At 39.5% G+C, this 16,167-nt stretch overlaps 1 protein-coding gene across 2 annotated transcripts in view; it reads left to right on the top strand.

Moving 5' to 3' along the window:
- Window positions 1-16,167, top strand: part of BACH1 (BTB domain and CNC homolog 1) — a 46,746-nt gene that overhangs the window by 14,247 nt on the left and 16,332 nt on the right. Inside the window, exons 2-4 of one of the 2 annotated variants that reach the window (XM_082839564.1) lie at window positions 6,760-6,820; window positions 9,954-10,247; window positions 13,572-14,906. In XM_082839564.1, the coding sequence (XP_082695690.1) occupies window positions 10,014-10,247; window positions 13,572-14,906 (1,569 nt within the window). In that variant the 5' untranslated portion in view covers window positions 6,760-6,820; window positions 9,954-10,013. The remainder of the gene's footprint in view (window positions 1-6,759; window positions 6,821-9,953; window positions 10,248-13,571; window positions 14,907-16,167) is intronic. The other variant, XM_082839563.1, reaches the window with a different exon arrangement.

The following is a 16,167-nucleotide window of genomic DNA, read 5'->3' as shown; positions in this document are numbered from 1 at the left end:
TACTGTTCTCCATAGTGGCTGTACCAATTTACATTCTCACCAACAGTGAAGGGGAGGGTTCCTTTTGCTCTACACTCTCTCCAGCATTTATTATTTCTAGAGTTTTTGATGATGGCCATTCTGACTGGTGTGAGGTGATACCTCATTATAATCCTAATTTGCATTTCCCTATTAATTAGCGATGTTGAGCATCTTTTCATGTGCCTTTTGGCCATCTGTATGTCTTTGGAGAAATGTCTGCTTTAGATCTTCTGCCCATTTTTTGATTGGGTTTTTTTTTTTTTTTTTGGTATTGAGCTGTATGAACTATTTTTTTTTTTTTTTTTTTGCGGTACACGGGCCTCTCACTGTTATGGCCTCTCCCGTTGTGGAGCCCAGGCTCTGGACGTGCAGGCTCAGTGGCCATGGCTCATGGGCCCAGCCGCTCTGCAGCATGTGGGATCTTCCCGGACCGGGGCACGAACCTGTGTTCCCTGCATCGGCAGGCAGACTCTCAACCACTGCGCCACCAGGAAAGCCCTGTATGAACTATTTGTATGTTTTGGAGATTAATCCCTTGTTGGTTGCATCATTTGCAGATATTTTCTCCCATTCTGTAGGTTGTCATTTTGTTTTGTTTTATTTATGGTTTCCTTTGCTGTGCAAAGGCTTTTAAGTTTCATTAGGTCCTGTTTGTTTGTTTTTGTTTTTATTTCCATTACTCTAGGAGATGGATCCAAAAAGATATTGCTGCAATTTATATCTAAGAGTGTTCTGCCTGTGTTTTCCTCTAGTTTTATAGTATCTGTTCTTACACTTAGATCTTTAATCCATTTTGAGTTTATTTTTGTGTGTGGTATAAGAGAATGTTCTAATTTCATTTTTTTACATATAGCTGTCCAATTTTCCCAGCACCACTTATTGAAGAGGCTGTCTTTTCTCCATTGTATATTTTTGTCTCCTTTGTCATAGATTAATTGACCACAGGTGCCTGGGTTTGTTTCTGGGTTTCTATCCTCTTCCATTGATCTATATTTCTGTTCTTGTGCCAGTACCATACTGTATTGATTACTGTAGCTTTGTAGTATAGTCTGAAGTTAGGGAGCCTGATTCCTGCACCTCTGTTTTTCTTTCTCAAGATTGCTTTGGCTATTTGAGATCTTCTGTGTTTCCAGAAACATTTCTAACATCAAATTCAAATAATAGTTAACAGTTACAGAGCACTTGTGTGTGTCAGGCACAGTCTTAAGGACATTATGTATATTATTTCATTTGATCCTCCCAACAAAAAGTATTATTCTTGTCCCTTACTTCTCCCCACCCCCCCAAAAAAAGGGAATTGTCAGAGAGATGTAAAGTAATTTGCCCAACTGGCAGGGTTGCCATCAAGCTGTAAAATACTATTATGTGCTGTCCACCTCTGGAGCTCTCTAGAGCAGCCAGCTGCCATGTTTGTGAGGTTCTGAGAGAGTCAGTCTTAGGTGTGCTCTCTGATGATTAATCTCTGTCCTTCTTATCTCTAGCGCCTGATTGTGGGATCTTATAGATGTCTGGGGTGAATACTTTGAAAGTGGTGTGGGAATGCGGGTGCTGAGTGAGTTGGGGAATTTTACTCTTCAGGGGAATTGTTGGAAGTTTTCACTCTGCTTTTTTTTTCCCCTTTGAGTTTCTTATAGGAGTCCTAAGTTAACTGGGATAGTAACTAGTACACCCCCCTTTCTGCCCATCAGTTGCTCAGCTTAGAAAACCTACAGTTAACATCATATTTCATGGTGAAACATTGAAAAATGTCCTTACAGGAAGGCAAGGATGCCCTTTCTCACCACTCTCACTATTCAGTCGTTGCAATAAGGGGAAAAAAGAAGTAAGTGTAAAGATGGGAAAGAAGTAAAACTGTCTCTATTTGCAGATGACATGATTGTGTACATAGAAATCCTAAGGAATCTACAAAGAAACTGTCAGAACTAATAAGAATTAAGGTTGCAGAGAATTTAAGGTTAATATTAAAAAAAAAATATGTTTACATAGTAGCAGCAGAACACCAGAAAATGAAGTTTAACAAACAAATTCGTTTATAGTATCTACAAAATACCCTAAAATACTTAGGAATAAATTTAACAAAAGATATGCAAGCCCTCTTTACTAAAAAACATCAGAATAATGCTGAGAGAAATTAAAGAAGACCTAAGTAAATGGGGAGATATGCCATGTTCATGCATCAGAAGACTCAGTTTGTTAGATGTTGGTTCTCCTAAAATTGCTGTGTAGATTCATTGCAATTCTAATCAAAAGTCTACTGGCTCTTACAACTCAAGAAGTAGACAGCCCAGTTAAAAATGGGCAGAAGAACTGAACAGACATTTCACAAAAGAAGATATACAAATGGCCAATAAACATATGTAGGGATGCCGAACATCATTAGCCATCAAGAAATGCAAACTAAAACCACAGCTCTATACCACTGTATATTTATTAGGTTAGTTAAGATTAAAAAGACAGACAATACCAAGGTTGGTGAGAATGTGGAGCAGCTGGAGTTGCCATACACTGCTGGTAGCAATGAAAATGATACAATTACTTTGGAAAGTGTTGAGCAGTTTCTCAGAAGTTAAACAGAAACCCACCATATCACTCAGCTTCTCCACTTCTAGGTATTTAGTTACCCAAGAGAAATGAAGTAATGTCCATGCAGATGTTCACTGAAGCTTTATTACAATAATCCCAAACTGGAAACAATGTAGTTGTCCTCCATCTTTATTACAATAAAAAGTCCATCTACCATTAAATGGATAAACAAATGGTGGTACATACATATAATGGAATAGTATTCAGCAATAAAAAACCCAAACATCTAATGTCCGCAACCTGATCGTCATTAAGCTGAGTGAAAGAAACCCGAAGCCAGAGTACATAATGTGTGATTCCATTTATATAAAAATCATAGAAAATGCATGCTGATCGACAGTGACATAAAGCAAATCATTGGTTACCTGGAGCCAGGGGAACAAGGAGGGAGAGACCTCAAAGAGGCATGTGGAATTTTGAGAAGTGATGGAAATTTATCTTGATTGTGGTGGTGGTTTTATTCACATATACAAGTGTCAAAACTCATTAAATGCTCTGCTTTAAACAGTGCAGTTCATTCAAGGAAAATCATACCTCTAAGTTGATAAATAAAATAGTGACTGACAAGTGCATGTTAGAAAATATATAATTCAGTAAATAAGCTGTACCGGTATAAGCCAATTCTAGTTGCTAGTTCATGTTTTCATAACATAGTCATATTCCATTGAGATATAACAGTCCTACTAAGAATCACATCGCTGCCAAATCTGTTAAACAAATAAAAGACTTCATTGTTTCTTAAAGTTTTTGTAGTAAGAAGGTATAACAGAAGAATCTGTTACTCTTGTTTTAGTTCTGGTACTTGGATTTCCTGTGTTCCTTTTTTCTTCCTTTATTCCCTTCCAAGCTATTTTAAACTTATTACCCAGAAGTTAACAAATTTGAATTTGTTGATTTGGGAAGTAAAAAAACCTTTTGTTTCTGATCTGTTACCAGGTGAGTCCATAAACAACTGTAAACTTCTGTAACCATTCAAACTTCTCCCTTCTAAGTATAATTTTAGCTTCATAATTTCACATATGGAATTAGACCAAGTAAGTATAACAAGATCCATGATTAAATATGTAATTTTCAATAATAGGAAAAGTAAATGGAAAAAAATCCAACTTTCTCTCTATGGAACTTCACATTTGTTGTAATAACCGTGAGCTGCAAAAGTTGTAGTGATTCCCTCACCCCATCACCTCCATTTTTAAAAAAGCTATAGCATCTTTTGTTACGTAATTTTAACATAGATTGTCAGGTTGTTTTCCCATATGTCACTGTAGAAGTCCTTAAAACACAATGTCATCATTTTTGGTGCTGCTATAAGCACTTGTGCTACTTACCTTAATTCAAACTTACGTTTTCTGTTTTCCTTTAGCTTTTTTTGGTATATGCATCCATGTACCTTATCCAGTCATACTTAAGATTTTTTTTCATAAGGCTGAGAGAAGTGGATTTAGAAAATGTGATTATCAGATACACTGTTTAAACAAGCATGATATTTAGGATCTGCAGATGATTAAAGAAAATAGCAAATCTTGGTTCTGATTTATTCCTACTGGCTCTTTCTGGCTGGTAAGTCAGGTCTTAGAACATTGGAAGAATGCAGATTTAAGTTATTGTCTGTGATTTCAGCTCCCATAGAATTTTTGATGCTAAGGTTCTTTCAAAATTGGGGATAATAACAAGAAGAGCCCTTATCTTTAAGAAGATTCTTTCCTATGAGCATCTCCACCTTAAATTAAAAAAAGTTTTTTAAAGGCCTTTAAAGAAAAGATAAAGGACTGAAGGTGTAAACACACGATACTGTTTGGTCTTTGCCATCCTCTTGAAAAACAGAAGATAAGGCTCACCTAATTTAAGAACACTTAAACTCTTGGTATCTTGGGTATATTGTAACAGGTACTGGCTTAGCAGATTTTGAAGCTAAAGAGGGAGCCAAGAAGGGTGGCGTGGTAGGAAGAATTTGCCTGTTTTCCAAAGACCCTGCCCTGAAATTGAGTGAGGCAAAAGTAATTGACAGGATAATGGGTGGTGGCAGGCAGAAGCAATAAGGAGAAAAAGGCAGAAATTCCAAATGGCCACAAGAAAGAAGGAGGAGAGTTGGGAGGAATTCGCCCAGGCTGCAGATGAAGGGCACTGCCTTTATATAAAGGCCGAGACATTTGCCTGTTGTGCCATTTCTGATGTCCAGGGTCACCAGTCTCTCATGCCCAGCCATACACACGCACCCCCTTGGCTAACAACTATTTTGAAAATAGTCGTTCTCATTAATTGAATATTATGGTTAAATGAGAATTGACCAAAAAGTAGGTTTTATTTAAAGTCTTACTGCAAATACCTTTAGGAATGCCCACATTCCTGTGGAAGTTGTTTATAGTGATCATTGTCGTCTCTTTCACCCCAAAGTACCATTTTCATTTTGAACATCTCCAGATTGTGTTCTCCTTGAACGTAGGGACTGTCTTTTGTTAGTGTTTTCACGGCATCTAGTTTATTATGTGGCACAGGTAGGCACTTGTCAAAAGAACATTTGTCATCGTTCAGTGAAGATGAAGGATGTTCAGGTGATAGTCTTTTTTATATGAATCCTTGGTGTTGGGTTACTCCCTGTGCCCTGCTACATTGAGAATTAAAAAACAATGAAGTCCTGTGAGACTTGAGATGAATAAACGTCCAGCTCTTCTGTATACGTGGAACTTCATCTTTATTCTGAATTTCTGTTATGAAGCATTATAGGTCTGGCTCCATGATCCAATATTCACCTCAGGATTTTAAAAGTTTTTTTTTAAGTACATTATCTTTAAAGTTATTGAAATGTGATAAAGCAACATCATCTTGTTTCTTTAAAAAATGATTTTGAAAGCAAAAACATTAAGAAATAACTATTAAAACTTAAATTTATATTGTGTATATTGAGCAGAGAGTAGAAGTTATTTCCAAATTGAGATGCAGGAAGCTTTAAAATGCCTGTTCATCCTTTATCAGCATTACTGAATGAATCAGCAATTTGCTCAGGTCAGTGAACTTTATTTTGAACTGTAACAATAGTTTCTATTTCCAAGAATATAGAAAAATTCATGTGTGACATAGGAATCTGAATTTGGTGTTAAGAAATTAACAGAATTTTAGGTCTGGCAGGCTCTGGGGGGGTATTATATCTTACTGTTTAGGTTTGAAAAATGATAGAAGGTGACAGATGTTAGAAGGATGTGTGCCATTCTTACCTGGTTTAGTCATTACTTAGTTATTGTTATTTGGTAAAATTGGATTATTGACCACTTAGATGGCTTTCAGAATTAGGAAAATGGAATTTCAGAACAACTTTTTGTAGTGCTCCATGCTAACGAGGCCAAGTTCGGGTAGTTGTGTTGGCTGTGTTTATAGTTGCCAACCTTTGCTCTTCTTTGGCCAGTTGCTCCCAGAGCTGGGCCTCCCTTTTGCTCCTCCTGACTCTGGAAAACCTATCCAAGGAATCTTCTCTGAGTACGTGGCTCAGCGGCATTATTCCCTTATGTATTGGGATAGCTGACTGCGCTGTGTTTGGAAGATGTAGGTGATTGGGGTTCTGGGTTTATACTAAAAATGCCAAGTCATTTGTTCAGAAGCAAGTACCTGCATTGGGCCAGGTACTCTGTTACATGCTTGAGTTATGGCAGAGAACAAGTCAGGCAAGGTTTTGACATTTACTCTGAGATCTAAAGGTGAGGAGTTAGTCAGCTGAAGAGTAGAAGTCCAGGGAGTGGGGAGAGCATGTGCAAAGGTCCTGAGGTCAGAAGGAGCTTGGTGCCTTTGGGCGAGAAGGAAGGAAGGTCAGGCTGGAGAATAGTGAGAGAGAGAGACAAAGGCTTTTGAGGCAAGCCTGGATTAATAGAAAACCCAACCAGGCAGGTCTGGAGGGCATGCTAAGGATTTACAATTGATCATAAGAAATTTGGAAGACATGGGGTTTTCAGCAAGGGAGACACTGATATAGGGGAATAAATTGGAGAGGATCAAGAGGGGCTTGAGGGGGCTGAGGCTTTTGTTATTTGTATTATCATCATAATTAATAGCTAATATTTATAATTTGTTTGCTTTGGGCCACTGTGTTCAACCCTTTACCCTCATTTTCTTCATGTAAACCTCACAACAACCCAGTGAAGTGTTGCTGTTATCCTTGTTTTACAGGTGAGGAAAACAAGACCCAACCCAGCAAGGGTTAAGCAGGTTGTCCAAGGCCGTATAGTGAGTAAGTGGCAGAGCTGGGATTTGAACCCAGACAGCGTATGATTCTAGACCCTGTTCTGTTAGCCAGTGGGCTTGTGTTTTCAATGTATGAGGTCATGGTCCATTATTGGTTCTTGAAATTTGAGTGGATCACAACTGGAATTATTTTTTTAATAGAACAGAGTAGAAATTAGACTACTTTGCACTAGTAAGGATAAAATATTGATATGTGAAATTTTGTGCCACTTTTCATTTTATATATTTGTACATATGTGAGCTTGTAAGACATTGCAAGAGGATAAACAGCATTTGTCTAGGCAAGAGCCAGTGTGATGGCTTGGACTGGAGTTGTGGCAGTGTAGATGGAGACAAATGGGTCTCAGCTGTAAGAGGTCGAGGCACCAGGTCTCGGTAAGAGATTGGACACTGGGGCCGAGTGTGGGAGGTGTCAGCGATGAGTCCCACGTCCCGGGTGGCTGTTAACTGCCCGATTCTCAGCTGCAGCTGATGGGACTTGGTGTTGGCATATGGCCCAGATCTGCAAGCTGACCAACTTATGAGCGAACCTGTCACAGAAAACGGCTCAACAGGAGGGTTGAGCCGAGAGTAAATTCTCTCTCTTGAATTTGAGGCAAGTAGTGAGCAAACTGGTGGCAGTGGGCCACACAAACACGTGTGGCCTAACAGCAGCTCTAGAGTGAAGGTATAGGAATTGGTCTTTGTTTTATGTGAACATCTCTCTCCATTTATTTAGGTGTTCCTCAGTGTCTTTCAATATAGTTTTTTTTTAATTGAGGTAAAATTGGTATATAAACATTATATAACCTTCAGGTGTTTACCATTATAATTCCACATCTGTGTACATTACAAAGTGCTTACTGCTAAATCTCTAGTTACCATCCATCACCAGCCATACAGCTGACCACTTTCATCTATTTTGCTCATCCCTAACCCTGTTCCCTTCTGGTAACCAGCAGTCTGTTCTCTGTATATACAAATTTTATTTTGTTTTTGTTTGTTTTCTTTTAGACTCCATATATGAGTGGGATCATACAGTATTTATCTTTCTCCATCTGACTATTTACACTTAACATTATACACTCAAGGTCCATTTGTATTGTTGCAAATGGCAAGATTTCATTTTTTTATGGCCGAGTAGTATTCCATTGTATATATATACCACATCTTTATCCATTCATCCATTGATGGACATTTATGTTGTTTCCATATGTTGGTTATTGTGAATAATGCTGCATTGAACATGGGGGTGTGTATATGTTTTCCAATTAGCGTTTTCGTACTCTTTGGATAAATACCCAGAAGTGGAATGGTTGGATTATATGGTACTTCTATTCTTAATTTGCTGAGGAATTTCCCCACTGTTTTCCATAGTGGCTTCACCAATTTACATTACCACCAACAGAGTAGGAGGGTAAGATTTGTATAGTTTTAAGGGTTTGCAAGGCAGAGGATAGGAAAGAATAAGGAGGCTGGGGACTTGTGCAGGGACATAGCAAGGCATGTGGTCAGCTGTTGAATCTGGCTTGCCTGGGGAGGGTATACAGTTTCAGATAAAGTGGAGGGCAGTGGTCTGTGTGGTACCACACACACAAGATACATAATTTCTTTGAATGATGGTTCCTCCCCACTACTCTTAACACTAATTCCTTGTGTTGATAGATGAAATATTAAGACCCATTGCTAAAGGGAATTTACTACCCTCTCCTATGAGCACAACCCAAAAGTCGAGGTAGTCCTAGGACATGATTTTAGAGTTGCTATGATTTCATGTGGTATGCTGAATCAGTAAATGATAGGTTGTGATTCTTGACCTTCGGTAGAGTTTAACCACATAGTGAGAGATTTTACTGTAGTTGACTATTTCTGAGGAACTCAACATTTCAGCTATAATGAGCACCTTAAAAATAAACACATAAGTGAAATAGAATTCATGGATGCACTTCATGTGTTTGTTACTAAGACACCCTGTCTTTGAGGTGGAATTCACCCTTGATTTGGGCCTGGTCTGTCTGAACTTTAGTAGTTCTTACTTCTCCTTTCATTTTTGTTTGGAGTATAGCAACTGAAAACAGTAACATTTATTCAGTCACTGAACATGTGTGGACCTTCACGTTTCAGGCAGTGAATAAGGTGTCAGAAGAGCAAAAGTGAACGACACAGGGATGACCCCTGTGAGGAGCTTTTCAGCCTCCACTGTGGTTGCCATGCCATGGTGGGGTGTGCACACACACCTCGGGGTGCTCACTGCTGGCCATTGGGGGCCGGAAGAAAATATTAGAGCTTCTCTTTCAACCTCTTACATTCAGCCTCTGTGTGTTTTATAACATATGTAATATATAAGAATGGTACATGTCTGAAATATATGGACAAACATACATATATTGGGGCTGCCCTTTTTTTTTGCCAGTAGTATGTATGGATCAAAAAAAGTTTGGAGGCTACTGTATGTTAGTATGTATTTTAAAAAATATACATTTTTGATAACTTTCTCTTATGTTTTAGCATTTTGAGAAAACCAAGAGTTTCTGTGTATGGTAAACTATGTTCTTAACGGTAGAGTAGTCCTATTTGTTGCCTACATTTTGTCGTGTCAAGTAAGACTTGTTGTGTGAAAAAGACTCATTACTAAGATCTGGCCTGACAGATTTGAGGCTTTCAATCAAGGGAAGTCCTTTTCTTCTTCATGTTGGAGGGACTTTACCTTTTGTATTACATGTCCCTTGTTCTGAAGCCCAAAGTGTGACCTCTGGTGATCTGTACGCACGCCCATTAATGTCTTAAAGCAACAGGATTGGGATGCCACCCAGAAATTTCTCGGCCGCCCTGTTTGCTCTTTGGAGCTATTTTCTCCGTACAAAATGTCTCATTTTCAGAGAGCCCTGAAATCCTTGCTTCAGAAAGGTCTTCCCTCCCTCACCCTAAGAACATTTTTCCTAAAATTAGTTAGGAAAACTCCTTATCAAGAACCAATTTTAAATGAGGTAAAGTGAATAAATGCTTCCAGGCTCTCGAGAGGCTGTTGTTTTCACTTGGGTTTTAGTGATGAGTATTTTAATCGTTATTTGCTAGTGTCACTTTAACAAACCTCTTTACCAAGGTTTTCTGCAAGTGACACTTGGCCTGTGTCTTGGCAGGATTAATGACTGTCAGAAGCATGCTCTCTCGGACCCTCCCGACGCCACCTGTGACGCAGAATGTCGCTGGGTGAGAACGCAGTGTTCGCCTACGAGTCGTCGGTGCACAGCGGCCACGTGCTGCGCAGCCTGGACGAGCAGCGCCGGAAGGACGTGCTGTGTGACGTCACGGTGCTGGTGGAGGGCCAGCCCTTCCGCGCCCACCGCGCCGTGCTGGCTGCCTGCAGCGCCTACTTCCACTCCAGGCTCGCGGGCCAGGCCGACGCCGACCTGCGCATCACTCTGCCGGAAGAGGTAGGAGAGGTCGTCCTGATTTCAATTTAACTTAATTAAATCTCTCCTGGTTTATAAAGTTAAAAGAAGACCCAGTCTCCCCGTCCTCAGGCCGAGGAGCAGTTCCCGGCTTGTGCAACAGCACATTGCTTTAACTTTCTTCTTAGAAATGATGACGTTTTACACGTAAAATGATTAACTTTGGATGTACGTGAATATTTGTTGAGCAGTTGAATAACTTGACCCCCTGTAATTTTATTTATTTGTTTGTTTGTTTGGCTGTGCTGTGCTGCTTGTGGGATGTTAGTTCCTCTATCAGGGAAAGAACCCAGGCCCTCGGCAGAGCACAGAGCCCTAACCACTGGACTGCCAGGGAACTTCCACCCCATTGTTATTTTTAATGAAACGACCCAGCCAGTGGATTACAGACATTCAGAGAGGCCATGCTGGGAGAGGCCATACCATGTGCTCTTCTCTCCCTTCGGACCTTTTTCTGTGGTGGGAAACTGACAGGGATTAGGGTTCTCTAAAACATCCATTTCTCTAGGACCCGCCCTCATGGACATGGGTTGGGAGTGAGTTGCAGGTGACAGCCTCCCTGTGATGCTTAGTTTTATTGTTTTCACTATGGGTCAGAGTTGTCAGATCTGTTAGTTTTTCAAGCAGCTGTTAGCTAAGGATTTTAGAATTTGGAGGAAACCTAAAAGATTATGCATTCCAGCCTCCTCATTTTGTCTACATGTGGCTGTTAGGTACTCCAGAAGTGTTCTTTCTCTCCCTTTCTTCTTGAGATTGTGGCTGTGCGTTGGTAGAAGAAAGGTGATTTTGTGTCATACTTATAAAGCCTTGCCCTTACACACCTTTCGTCCAGCAGCTGTTGTGGAGCTCACGCACCTAGATATTTAAGTCCTTGTTACCATCCTGCCTGCAAGAGACCTCTCTCTGGGGCAGGAGTGCTGGGTATACACTGACTCTTATAACAGCTTGCTTGATTTCATTAGTAACTACAGCTAGAAGAATGCTCTGCCTTGTGGCATTGGGACACACATTAGAAGCTGTTAAAAGGAATTTGGACAAAGTATGTACAACTTCTGTGTGTACGACAGGTGTGTGGGGGCTGCTCTGTGATGACACTAAGTCTACAGTTTACCTTATCGCTGGCCGTGCGTACATACATGAAATTGTAGCTACAGTTTGGGGAAGCAAAAGGTTGTCAGTTCTGTGGCAGAGGTCAGAGCAAATAATATGATAACCAAGACAACGACAGGAAGGGCCAACTATAGGTTAGCCATTGTTTTTTAAAAAGTAGCAACACGTATCATAATGGAGATATCCTTATTATGGTCTGTAGTTTCAAATTACTTAATATGACTTTCCAAGTAGAGAAAAATGTGATTCATGTGCATGGAAGGAAAGGTATATGCATGCATGTGTGTGTATATGCATTCATTCATTCTAATTTGAATGTAAATCAAATTTTCAGATATTTGAAGTGTTTCATCATAGTGACAAATTGAAAAGATCATTGTGTAACTCACTGTCTTAAAAGCCTAATTTGATTATTTTAACTTATTTAAAAATTTTTTAATTGAAATATTTATTGAGATAATTATAAATTCACATGTAGCTGTAAGACATAATGCAGAGAGATCCCTTGTTGCACTTTGTCCAGTTTCTTCTAATAGTAACATTTTGCAACATTATAGTACAATATCACAACTGTCAGGATTCTGACAGTAATACAGTTCACTCATCTTATTCAGACTTCCCTGGTTTTACTTGTACTAAATTGTGTGTGTGTATGAAGTTCTATACAGTTTCATTTTCTGGGTGGGTCCATGTATCCACCACCACAGTCTGAACAGTTTCAGCACCCACCCAAGGATCCCTTGTGTTGCCCTCTTATAATCACACCCACTTCCTTCCTGCCCTCTGTCTGCTCTCCCTTACCCCCTTGCTCCACTCCTAATCCCTGGCAACCACTAATCTGTCCTTTTCTAAAGTCTTGTCATTTCAAAAATGTTATATAAATGGAATCATAATAGTATGTGACCTTTTGGGATTGGCCTTTTTCCGCTTAGCATAATTCCTTTGAGATTTATCAAAGTTGTATGCATCAGTAGTGTGTTCCTTTTTATTGTATTCCATAGGGTGGGTGTACCAGTTCTTATTTAGCTATACACCTACTGAAGGAAATCAGGCTGATTCCAGTTTTTGGCTGTTACAAATAAAGTTGCTGTGAGCACTTGTACAAACATGAGTTTTCATTTTTCTGGCATAAAAGAACAGGAGTGCAGTTGCTGGGACATAGGGTGGTTGCATGTTTAGTTTTAAAAGAAACTACCAAACTGGTTTTCAAAGTGGCTGCACCATTTTACATTCCCACCAGCAATACATGAGTGATCCAGTTTCTACACATCTTCATCAGTATTTGGTGTTGCTATTTTTTATTTTAGCTATGTAAAAGCTAATTAAGTACTCCCAGTTTAGCAGTATTTTAAGAAGATCACAAAAAATTATATATTGATCACTCTTATGGGAATTCAGTGTTTTAATATTAATTTTGTATTTTGTGCCCAGAATGAGGCTTTCCCTGCACTACAGTTGGTTTCATTTGCCCCTCACTTTGCAGAGGCAGGTTCAGTGTAAATGTGCAAGTTTCTGCTGAAAAGTTTTATTACCTAGAGTCCATGGATCTTTGCTAAAACAGTACTGGGCATGAGTTTTAGACCTTCACTTAGATCATTTTTTAAATCTGAATCTTTAAAAGTTTTATTAGAAATTTTTGGCATGAAATAAAGATAATAATTACCATTTACTGTGCATTCACCATGGACCAGGACTACTTTAAGTGCCTTGGATATATTGTTTTCCATCCTTAAAAATTTCACTTTTGTAGTTTATAGCAGTTATAGTTTATAGTTGTTTGGAATATAGTGACCACATGGGGCTGGGATGGCAACAGACACCTGGCACTTGACTGTGTGTTGCAGATCGTATCCATGCTGCTTTATTCCATAGATGATTTATTTCAGCTAATGTGGAAAATTGTGGTAATGTTTATATCTTTACCTCATATGAGTAAATCATACTCCATGGGTCATTAAGAGTGGAGTCTATAAAGTGAAGGGTGTGGTCCCAATGAACAAGATGTGAGAAGCATGCTTTTCTAGATTCCCTTAGCTTTACATTTCCTAGAAGAATATTTTTTCTTACCAAATTAAAATACCCGTTTTGTAAATATCGTAAAGAGGTTACTCATCTTGCCACCCTCCTACTTCTCTTGTACTTATCTACTAGATGGCTTTCATGTGATGCATTTATTTTTATTTTGTATATTAACAGGTGACAGTTAAAGGATTTGAACCTTTAATTCAGTTTGCCTACACTGCTAAACTGATACTAAGTAAGGACAATGTGGATGAAGTGTACAAGTGTGTGGAATTTTTAGGTGTACCTGATATTGAGGAATCCTGCTTTCAGTTTCTCAAATACAAGTTTTTGGACTCCACTGCAGACCAGCAAGAATGCCCAAGAAAAAAATGCTTCTCATCACCCTGTCAGAAACCAGATTTTAGATTTTCACTTTTGGACCAGAGGGATTTAGAAATTGATGAGGTGGAGGAATTTTTGGAAAATAAAAATGTTCAGACTCCTCACTGTAAACTGCGTAGGTATCAAGGCAGTGCAAAAGTATCTCCCCCTCTACAAGACAGTGCCAGTCAAACATGTGAATCCATGTGCTTAGCAAAGGATGCCGCTCTGGCTCTGCCATCTTTATGCCCCAAATACCGAAAATTCCAAAAAGCGTTTGGAACTGACAGAGTCCGCACTGTGGAATCCAGTGTCAAAGACATTCACACTTCTGCTCAGCCAAATGAGACGTCTGAAAATGAGTGTCTGGGAGGAATCCAGGACTGTGCAGATTTGCAGGTGATTTTAAAATGTGAAGAAGGAAAATTAGCAATGGAACATGAAGAAGCCAAGAAGAAAGATCCTGCTTCTCAGTGCCCATCAGGAAAAACAGAAGCGACTCCTTTTCCCCCCACTTCTGCAGATCCCCATGGGCTCTATTCTCTGTCTCTTTTACACACGTATGACCAGTATGGTGACTTGAATTTTGCTGGTATGCAAAACACGACAGTGTTAACAGAAAAGCCTTTGTCAGGTTCAGATGTTCGAGAGGAGAAAACTTTCGGTGAGAGTCAAGATTTGAAATCTGACTCTGGCCCCAGGGAAGATAGTAGCCTCGCCTCGAGTGATCTGAGTAGCGTGGAACGAGAAGTGGCCGAACACCTAGCGAAAGGCTTCTGGAGTGACATTTGCAGCACGGACTCTCCTTGCCAAATGCAGTTATCACCTGCCGTGGCCAAAGATGGCTCAGAACAGATCTACTCCCAGAAACGGTCTGAGTGTCCCTGGTTAGGTATCAGGATTAGTGAGAGCCCAGAACCGGGTCAGAGGACTTTCACAACGTTGAGTTCTGTCAATTGCCCTTTCATAAGTACTCTGAGTACCGAAGGCTGTTCTAGCAATTTGGAAATTGGAAACGATGACTATGTTTCAGAGCCCCAACAGGAACCTTGTCCCTATGCTTGTGTGATTAGCTTGGGAGATGACTCTGAGACGGATACTGAAGGAGACAGTGAACCCTGTTCAGCCAGAGAACAAGAATGTGAGGTGAGCGGAAAATGAGTGTGTTGTTAAGTCATTGTTTTATTTTACCACAGTTAATTGGGATTAATGTGTCAGCTCCTGTTGCATCACTGGGGATGTGAGCTGGCTCAGAGAGGGAGGAGGAAGCCCATACACAGTTAATTATACAACCATGTGATAAATACCAGGAGTGCGTGATGGAGTTTGAAGGACTTCTGTGTTCATTTATTTCAAGTAGGTGTATTTATTTTGTTAACCAGGTTATGGATTCACACATTGGGTGTTTAACTGTTTAAATCAAATGCCAGGTCCCGAGAGGAAAAAGAAAAATGATTCTGTAACATTATGTGATAACTTCTGGTTAAATACAGCATATATTCAGTCTTATTCACTGCCACATGGATGTCTAGACGTGGGACTAGTCACTTGGCAATAACTTAGCAGTGGCTGGTTGTAAGAATGTGGCTTCTGATCCAGAGTTTTCTTTCTTTTTTTATTTTATCGTCCCTCTTTTTTATTTGAGTACAGAACTAGTTAACAATTTTTAAATTAATTTTTATTGTAGTATAGTTGATTTACAATGATGTGTTAGTTTCTGTACAGCAAAGTGAATCAGTTATACGTATACATATATCCACTCTTTTTATTTTTTTGCGGTATGTGGGCCTCTCACTGTTGTGGCCTCTCCCGTTGTGGAGCACAGGCTCCAGACGCGCAGGTTCAGTGGCCATGGCTCACGGGCCCAGCTGCTCCGTGGCATGTGGGATCTTCCTGGACTGGGGCACGAACCCGTGTCCCCCGCATCGGCAGGCGGACTCTCAACCAGGGAAGCCCTATCCACTCTTTTTTATATTCTTTTCCCATATAGGTCATTACAGAGTATTGAGTAGAGTTCCCTGTGCTATACAATAGGTTCTTATTAGTTATCTATTTTTTTATATAGTAGTATGTATATGTCAATCCCAGTCTTCCAATTTATCCCTCTCCCCATAGAGTTTTCTTTACACTGTTTTCTCAGAGCTATGAATTTTTTTCTTATTTTCCCTTAGTTATTTCACCTATTAATTTAAAGAATGTCTTAATAATTTAGCATGAATTACGTGTAGATGGTATGGTATTAATCATACTAAGCTTGATCTGTGTACTTTGTGTACAAATATTTGTATTTGATAGATGCTTTTTTGTAAAACATTACTATAGTTCCAGTAATAATAAGGGCATGTTAATTCTTTATCATGTTCTTTGGTTTGATAGCTGTTGGATGACATAGTTTGAAACAATGAAA

Source organism: Leucopleurus acutus, assembly GCF_964270905.1.
Source record: "Leucopleurus acutus genome assembly, chromosome: 5".
NCBI classification, from domain to species: Eukaryota; Metazoa; Chordata; class Mammalia; order Artiodactyla; family Delphinidae; genus Leucopleurus; species Leucopleurus acutus.
Note: the sequence above shows the minus strand (reverse complement) of the source record. Positions and strands in the feature narration are given on the sequence as shown.